The 9,771-nt window shown below is 41.8% G+C and overlaps 1 protein-coding gene across 1 annotated transcript; it reads right to left on the bottom strand.

Annotated features, from left to right (window-relative positions):
• Positions 1-6,160: 6,160 nt before the first annotated feature.
• On the bottom strand, positions 6,161-9,035 carry LOC124075065 (1-acylglycerol-3-phosphate O-acyltransferase ABHD5-like). Its single transcript, XM_046418450.1, has 7 exons — positions 8,884-9,035; positions 8,125-8,207; positions 7,532-7,934; positions 7,157-7,308; positions 6,951-7,062; positions 6,689-6,869; positions 6,161-6,525 (listed from the first exon to the last, which is right to left on the bottom strand). The coding sequence occupies exons 1-7, from the start codon at positions 8,925-8,927 to the stop codon at positions 6,352-6,354; spliced, it is 1,149 nt and encodes a 382-aa protein (XP_046274406.1). The 5' UTR covers positions 8,928-9,035; the 3' UTR covers positions 6,161-6,351.
• Between the last annotated feature and the right edge of the window lie 736 nt (positions 9,036-9,771).

The following is a 9,771-nucleotide window of genomic DNA, read 5'->3' as shown; positions in this document are numbered from 1 at the left end:
ATGAGCTCTAGGGTCGACACATAAACCCGTGTGACCCACAGGCTTACATGCACACACACAGACAAGTGATGTAATACACACAAACAAGCTGGGGCACATAAGCCATGCAGGATAACACACACACACACACACACACAAATGAGCAGGTGACAAGGTTGTCATGTGGGTTTCACAAAGTGAATGGACCACTGAGGATAGTGTGTCAGAGAGAGGATGTCATGTGTGCACCGACACGTGCTGGAATCAGATCATCTACCCACAATCCTCTCACTGCAGACAGACATCACTTCCACCTGGTCGCTCTTCACCTCTCTCTGTACATATGTATTAGTTAGGAAGATAAACACCCACAGAAATTACGCTTGCCCACAGCAGCAGACAGATTATCTGGTTCTGGCAGGTCAGGGTGATTTAACAGAAGAGTCCTATTAATGTTAACCCTTTAGCAACATTCGTATACCCTACTGATGAAAAACTGTATTTTCTTTCCTCAATCAGTTTATGAATAAATCTAAAAATGTAAAAGTGTAGTGACATAGTAATTTTTCTTAACAATTTCCCTCATAAGTCACATGCTACTTTTGATTTAAGATATATATATATGTACACTAATTAATAATATAACTGATATATTTTCAATAATGAAACGTCTGCCCAAGTGAAATGATCCTGGTCTTTGTACAGATAGAGAATTTCAGTGAGAATGTGCACAATAAATCACTTGTTTCTGATTGGAGGAACTGAATATGTCACAACTGAACCACGTTCCAATTTCCCCAGGTCTTCTCCATCAGTAGCCTTCCTCTAAACCATAGGTAGAGCTACTTCTGCCACTAAGGGTCAAAAACAAACAAACAAACAAAATCTAAACAAGTTGACATAGCCACCACTGTATCCCCAGGTTAAAAAGTTAGTATAGCTAGCATGTTATCTAACTGCCCTGTAACGTTAACATAGTCAAAATATATAAGCCTGATTTTAATTCTTCAACTCCAAACAAAAATGTGTGTTAGCTAGAGACTCAAGCTACCATCTGAGACTCAGATCTGTAGTTGATGTGCTTCCCTTAAAACCAAAACAACTAAAAGTGGCTAAATATGCATGATATTTGATTTTTTTTTTTCCTAGAAGCAACCCCCTTCACATTAATGTGCACATTTAGTCAGAATAATTTCTGAGGGCTTAGTTTACAAGAAAATCTTGTAAAAAAAATGATACAAGGTGCCTGTAAGTTGTGTTTGTAGAGAGATTTACCTCCCTGTACACATCAGAAAGGGCAGTACACATAGATAAGGCCTCTATGTCTTAAACACTTGCACAGATACAATCCACCAATGGAAGTGTTTCCCTCCTACTTCCCCTGAGAGTAGTCATTAATCTTTTTCTGGTATGTTAAAGCAGCATATTCAGTAATATCAGTTAGCCATCAGTCTTTATTGCACTCGGTTCCTGAGAATTTTATTCACTGTGCAAACCTCCCTGATATTACATTTTATGATCCTGAGTCTTCATGGTTTAAGACACAGGTTGAAGGGTGTGTCTGTCAGCAGTGTATTAAATCTGATCATCTTGTTTTCGTGTTTAGTCTTGTTTTGATCACTTTTGTTACATTAATTTCCTGGAGACATAACCACCACCTAACCATGACACCAATCATTGCTTACCTAATCCTAACTCGTAACTTAACCCTGACTGCAGCCTAACCTTAAAGCAAGTCTTCACCCTAATATTTAATGGTTTATGTTGTTGGGACTTTTATCCCCATAAGTAAGGTAGGTCCTCACAGTGTGACTGTGAAAACAGATTTTTGTCCCCACAAATAGTGAAATACATGTACACACACACACACACACACACACACACACACACACACCACACCACACATTCAGCAAAGCCAGATGGGTCCCACGCCTCTCACACTAAATACAACCCGCTGAGACATTACACTCCTCCATTATTTTAAAACTTCTTTGTGACTATTCCCATCCAATGCCACACAGACAGACAGACAGACATACACTTAAACACACATACAGTTGGCCTCAGAGTACACAGACACTGTTTGACCATCTGATGGAGCTTATTTTATCTGACATTGAATGTGTGTGTGTTGATTTTACTGTAGGCTTGTTCAGTGTGTTTGCCCATATCACACAATGTGAAACCAAGGACTGCCAGAGAGAGAGACAGACACACAAACAGACAGATAGAGCAGACGAGAGAGACAGAGAGAGAGAGAGAGAGAGAGAGAGAGGACAGCAAGTCAATTAAAGGCAAATTTTCATGAGCTGTGACAGCCTGGGAAAAGGCAAACAGGAGAGGGAGGGTATCAACAAAAGAACAGTTATTACAGGCATTACACATAGAAGACAGCAGAAGCCATGGCAAGCTAACAACAAATAACCCCATGAAACACGAATCATATGACCACGAATAGAAGGAGAAAACAGCAGCAGGGCAAAAGCAAGGAAATGGATAGAAGGGGAAAAAAACCCCACTTCAGCACCATGAAAAAGACAGGACACAGCTGGAGAGCACTGGTCATCAAAGCTATAACAGGCAGCCACAACACTGCTGCTAAACAGGAAATCCTAAATCAGCACAGAGGCAGAGATGACTGCAGGTTAGCTCAAGAATATGAAAATTCTTCACATAATGAAAGCAGAGAGAAGGATCAAATCTGACAATTTTAGGACATTGTGCTCACTTCCAAAGTGAATTAAATTGTAGTCTGGGGAAGCATAAACAAAGCTGGATTGACAATACAGGTTACTGGTTGCAAGGACATCAGTGGGGATGGCAGATTTCCTCCCAGGCCACATCCTGGAGATTCTGAAGGACATCTGCCTCTAATGAGCTTAAACAGGAGAAGGATCTTTTGGATGTTACCCAAAGTAGTTTTGATAAAAACCCATAGAGGCTCTTCAACTGCCAGCCAGAAATTCTGACAAGAAAGTTGATTGTATCTAAAGTATTTAACAACAGTCTTTTTCCAAATAAAGTACACTAGTCTGATAGATGACAATAAATGTCCTTTGTTTGTTAAAGGAGCACTTCGCTTATTTTTGCATGGAAAAGCCAATTTGCTCACCATAGAGAGTATTACTATGCTGTTGGTCTGGGCAAAGATTAGTCCCGTCTGACAAAATTACTTATTAGTGACATTTTAGCTTGGGCTTGGAGAATACACACTTTTAAAAGAAAGCCTGCATTACAAATTCCTCTCAGAAGTCTACACGACTTTGGGCTAATGGAAACAGTAGTAAATCAAGTCAATCCAATAAAAGGCATCTGGAGAACAAACATAAAGGAAGAATATGAAGCCAGGAAAATGTCAAGAAACATCCTGGTGGTCACTTAAGTGATCACTGGAGTATTCTTTTCGAAGTTCTGTTTCCCATGTTTATAGCTTCACTGTGGAGTCATGAGTGATAGATCTATGAATTAGCCTTCAGAATAGGTATTGATAGTGATAATGGAATAATATGTGTAAATACACCGATAAAGATGGCCCAGCTGTACTTTTAAATCGATGTAAACAAACAGCTGGGACAAGCATGGAAATTTGCCTGGTGACAGGCTGCGCCTCAGAGACCAGATTTAGTAATGCAGAATCAATAGTTTCAGTGAAAAAGAGAGAAATTACCCGCTTAGCAGTTATTTTATGAATCAGTAGCACTTCACTATCAGTCCCAGTGATGTCTGATGAGATGCCTTCGCGTGAGTCTCAATGTAAAAGTCTCAATGCCTCTTTGGATCCATTTCATTTCTTCCGTGGGGTGAAGAGAAGTCATCACATCAACAGCTTTTCCTGTGCTGTGTCTGTAGAGAATAACCAACCAGCTGGCAAACTCCAGCTCTGGCTCTGTTAGTCTTTCCTGAAGCACTCAGTCAGAATTCAAATGCTGTGATCATTAGACTCTGACGCCTTTGGTGTAATGTGAGAGCTGTGAGGTGCTGTGAAGTGTTCTCACTGCATAAAGACCGACAATTTCTGAAGAAACTGTGGGAGAATGACTGCACCTTTCATATCTTTGGTAGGACAAAAAAATGAACTAGATAGATAGATAGATAGATGGATGGATGGATAGATAGATAGATGCCAGCTGTGTCTTGACACTGTAAATATCATCAGTCACTCATAAGCAGACTGTAATTGTTTGAGTGCAGTTAGAACTTTCATTCTGCAGTTAGGACTCAACATGAGTCTGAATAATCAGTGAGCCATTATCACTGTTAGTTTCTAAAACTGCGCTCCTGATGCTTTGGCCACGCAAACCTGTGTGTGTTGGTACTGATTAAAGATAAACTGTTAGGGTGCCAGCAGCAGTGTAACAGCTTGTGTGTTCCTGGGTGTGCACACCCTCGATGTAGAGTTAATTTAAGCCTTCAAGCTTCACTTATATCCAAACTTAGTGTGAAAGCTCCAGTCACTTTTCTCACTTTTCCTAATGAAATGATTTTTGCACTCATGTGACTGAGTGGGTGACAGAGAAAGAGAGATAATGAATAAGCCAGCAAGCTTATTAAGTGAGCATTATGGACAGAGGCCTGGGCGCATTGTATATGTGCACATGTAGCTCCTGCTGAATGTTCCTCATTGCCTTGACAAGCAGCCAGCCAGTGTCTTCAAGAAAACAAACAACCCATAATTACCCTGTCCAACCACAGCGTCACTTCCTGCAGGTCGGCGATGCACAAGGCTCAGTCTCCGTGGCTACCCTGTTGCCGGGAGACGCTTCACATGGGCTGGGTTGATGTCTTAGAAATGACAGAGATGGGATAAGGTAACAGTTGTACTGGTAAAGGCCAGGGTGCTCAGTGTTTTCCTCCGTTAGTTTACTAAACTGCAGCATGAAACACCTACACTGCTGGAAACAATCACATTATAAAAAGTCGGTGTGTTCAAGGTGTCCTGTAGAGTGTTTTATGTTAGCAGCCAAAGACATTTTTGAGGTCTGACCTATAGAGGAAAGAACAATCATATATTTCCAAAACAGTTTGAAATATTTCAAATGAAACAATGTTTACATCTACCTTTGCTGGTTAGCAATCTTCTCCTTCCTTGCATTTGTTGGCACATTTCTGAACATATTTACCCACCACCTGTCACCAGCTTCAGGCAGTGGAACAGCATAAAACAGAGGGCACGAGGGCACATTTCATTAACCATGTGCACAAGCAAAACACAGCAGCATGATGCTACCATTGGTGAAAAACTTTTATCAAACTCAAATTTTACACATCAGTGTATTATTACAGGCCTTGTAGAGGGCCACTAAGGGCCCTAAGGTAAAAATGCTTCATAAAGCCTTTTCTTGCTCTAGAGGAAGCTGCGCATAAATTACCTCAAGTGAGGTCATGTGAGTCAGTGTTGGTTTTGGCTGCGCACTACAAGCTTAAAACTGAATTGAATCTGGGGATGTGGATAGAAAGGAGTGAATGTCCCAGACCTCTGTAGCTTGCTCTCGTCAACAACGTCATACAGTAGGAGTGCAATGCTAAATCAGGGCAAATGTAAATATGAATTTAGTCTGAGGAGTGTGCGAAACTAACAATTCCGCAATATGTCATATTAAAACAATGGCTTCCTCGTGCTGGCTATTTTTGCTGACTCGCACATTCACAAAATTAATGTCAACTGGTAAAGGACCAAGTTGTTTAACTCATGTCAAAACAGAAGGTCTATTTTTATGCCAACACACATCCCTGACCCTATTCTGTCACTGCAGTTGTGACTGAGCAGAAAGCTGAGTGTGATGCAGCTCTTAAAGCATCACTGTTCAGGTCTCCTGAGTAGGTCACTCAACTCAAAATGCAAGTGAGGGCGCCTTGCATGGGATTCACTGCTACCCTCCTGCAAAAGAGTGGGGAGATAACATGCACATGCTGTCTTTGTGCTGCCACCTGCTGGCCATTCTCAGTCAGAGCATCTCTGGAGAAGGGAGGAAGTTTCCTGAAAAACACATTAGCCCTTTGCCCTACTTACTTCTCCCTCATTATCTCTCACAGAGTGTGTGAGGGGTCAGAAAAAGAACATCATGAGGACTTTATGAGGCCAAATCTCCACCCAAAACAACATATTCCCTTGAGAGATGATTTCTCATTTTGAAAGACAAAAATTGCTCAAGGACAGAAAAATCACACTGGGAGAGCAACACAGACTGCAACTGACATTTATTTACAAAATTTCTTTACACAAGGCTGGTGGCATCATCTGATCTTTGACCCCAAGCCTTAGGGAGCATTACACCATGGAATGATAAGTAAAGTGTCCTCAGTCAGTGATGGGTATCTCTTCAGAGTAAAGTGCATGATGAAGAGGCTTACAGATAAACTGTTGTGGCTGTGTCATGGGTTTGGGCTAGTTGTGCCCTCCTGTGTGTCGTCTGACTGAGGGAGCTCTTGCTGCTTTGTTCCTTCATTGTCACTTTTCTTCTCCATCCTGTGGAGGATCTGCAGAACTGTCTGGTTGAAGTCATCAGGCTGGTCAGCGAAAACATAATGGCCCGCTCCTCTGATCACCTGACAAACACGAGACGCTCAGTTGAAGAGGATGGGTCAGATATTTAGAGAAAACCTGTTGTGGTTCACATATCTCATGAACATTTATGGCCTAAAAAGCCATATTGTAAACATAAGTGTTTCAGATCTACTCTAAGCAAAGTGAGATGAAAAGAAAGCCTACACTGATTTCCACATCTGGTCTGGTTTTCTTAAACGCATATCCAGAGTCACTGTCAATGCTGGAGCGTGAACCGTAGATGAAGGAAACAGGAATGTCAGCCTGGACCTGGCCGATCCTCTCCAGCATGGGCCTCTTAGCCCAGCCATAGGGAATGGTCATGTTCTTAAAGGCTGTCTCTCCACTGAAACGAAAGGCATAATGTTGGAGACCATACGATGTGTTATCAGAGCAAAAAAAGCATCAGCACACATCACTTCCCCACCTTGGAGTCTGGGCATTCAGATGGTAGATGTAGTCAGATACTGTATTGTCATCAAACACTGAAGAGTATTTCTGCTTGAAGTCTGACCTGATTGTCTGGACCAGCATTGGACCTGAAAGAAGAAATCAGAAAACAAATATTAAATTAAACGTTGCACTGAAAACATTCATTCCTGTTTATATATATATATGTGTGTGTGTGTTGACCTAGAGGCCCAGCCAGTCTGAGTCCAGCCAGAGGGTTGAAGGGGCTCATGACAGCCCCCATGGCTCTGATCCACACTGGAATGGAGCTGTGGTTGGGGTTATCTGGACGAGCTGGGAACCCCCATGGCTCCACCAGCAGCAGATGTTTTACCCTGCACATGCCCACATACACAAACACACACACACACACTTGACAATGTTAAATTTCCACTATTAGTTCCTCACTTTTTCTTGTTTAAGGGTTGCACCTTATTCAGCAGATGGTAGAATGAAACAAAGTACATAAAAAGGTGCTTCCTTATTGAAGAAAGTTGTATTTTTCTACATGAGCAAAACATGTACAAAACTCACAGGCACACACATGCAACCACGCACCTGTGTGGATATTTGAGTGTGTAGGCAGCAGACAGGTATCCTCCAAGGTTGTGTCCCAGCAACACCATTTCCTCCAGTCCCACCCTCTCCCTCCACTCCTCCAGAGTTGCCACAAACTGCTCCTCAACCCCCTCCGGGTCGGTTGGGAACTCGGGGCGGCTGCTCCTGCCAAAGCCCAGCAGGTCTAGAGCGTAGACCGGCCCACTGTCAGACAGTGTGTCCAGGTTTTGGGCCCAAAGTGCGACTCCGCCTCCAAAGCCATGCAGCAGAACCAGAGGCGGCCCGGTCTGGGCAGGGGGTGCGGAGAGAGAGTGTAGTTGAGGATGAGTGGAAAAAGCTAAGGTCCAGAGATAGTTGCTGTTGGATATCCGGACGTGCTGCCTGGAGAAAGGCCGCTTCACACCTGTGGATGGTGGGAGGAGGGGGGAAGAAGAAAGGGACACTGGACTCATCTGCTTCAGATTCATTAGACTGATTTGTATTTGTTCAATAACCAGTAAAGAAAGTGCAGACACTAAATCCTCTCAGCTTAAAGACAACTATAAACCACTCAGATTCTTGGAAGTGGTTCTACAGCTCTTTAATACACTTACTCTTAAGCATTTTTTCTTCTGCATCTTTCAGCCGAGAGGGAGATGTGGGACACCAAGAGGGAAGCCAACTTGATATCCAGGAGCTGTGATTCAGACAGCAGACATGCACCCAAGCAGGCAGACGAGACACATCAAGTACAGGCACACACAGACAAACTATAAATTGAACTTTGACCACATGACATTTCTGTTGTCAGTATTACTGATAACAGAATCTATGCAGTTTCTCTATAGATTTTGGGAAACCTGACGGTCTGCAAACAGCTCGGACAATCTGTACTTTGTATTTTGAAACTTTGATGTCCATTTAATGTTTACTTGTTTTTCAACACACATGTTTACTTGATAACAGATACTTTTATTAAAAGAATTTTACAGAAATTCCTACAAGACACAACCCAATTCACATCAACTGTACCATGAGACAGTTTAAGTGTTCTCCCAGTTATCTGCCTCGGAGAACACTTTGTACCAAGAACCGACCTTAAGACACTCGTAAATCCTAACCGGCATTCAACGACATTTGGATATTTGACCGTAAACGAGTATACATAAACACAACACAGTTTCAAAGAGGGGTTTAGACTGCGTTCGGATCTGTTTGTGACGGAGTCAACACTGGTTCAAAAGACAACGTTGCTGTTGTCATCTCAGAACAGACAGAATTCTTGAGAAAATAAATAACATATAAACTTACGTAATCCACCACAGCATGAAGATAATTTAAAATAAAAGCGTTTCTTAGGCAGGAAAACTCACCTTTGAACCTGGGTAGGTTGTATCTCCTCCGCCATCCTTCGCATGGTGTAAAGTGGCTTGCGACCATGTCAGAAAGTACGGCAGCTAAGATATTTTATGCTGCATTCAATTGCATAGCGTAAACTAAGTTTAAAATTTAATAAAGATTGATACACATGTAAACCTTTTACTCTGTGCGTCTGTGAAGCATGTGATTAACTTAAGTAGTAATGTGGTGACGAAAACTTCAATTTCATCAAGAGTTTTGTACCCGACCAATTCTGACAATAAGTGGAGTTGTAGGGGTTTCAGATGGCTCAACCTGGGATGTCCAACTGCACCTTAAGGCAGCAGCGTGGTCCTAATATGCTCTGAACAGCAGGCGGACTGCGTCCCCACTTACTCAAACTGTGTTTTAAATGCATTCTCAAATATTAAGAGACGTTTAAATAATCATTGTGCCAAAGTTACACAGCTGAACTACAGTGGCGTCAAACGAGGTGATAGACTACATTTTATAAAATGTTCCCCCTTTGACACAAAACATAAATTAAGAATCAAACATTTTGAATGAATGTGGTACATGTTAAAGTGGGACGTTGTTGGATTAGCACATTACTACTTACACACACACACACACACACACTCAATACACAATTACAGGCATATCGATTAAACCTTTGCATATCTGCATACATGTGTTAATATAAGTTAAGATAAGGGCAGAGATTAAAGGAAAGGTTAATTTGATTCATTATCAAGGATCTGAATGTATCGTACTATCCTGTTGCTATAGGAATAGCATCTTTTTAACTGTCACTGTGAATCTCATTAAATCTTAAAAGGAGGTTAATCTTTTATATTGCATCTACAGATTTACAGAGGTATCCTTGAAAAGGTCAGAAGCAC

This window comes from Scatophagus argus, chromosome 17, assembly GCF_020382885.2.
Source record: "Scatophagus argus isolate fScaArg1 chromosome 17, fScaArg1.pri, whole genome shotgun sequence".
Lineage (NCBI taxonomy): Eukaryota > Metazoa > Chordata > Actinopteri > Scatophagidae > Scatophagus > Scatophagus argus.
Note: the sequence above shows the minus strand (reverse complement) of the source record. Positions and strands in the feature narration are given on the sequence as shown.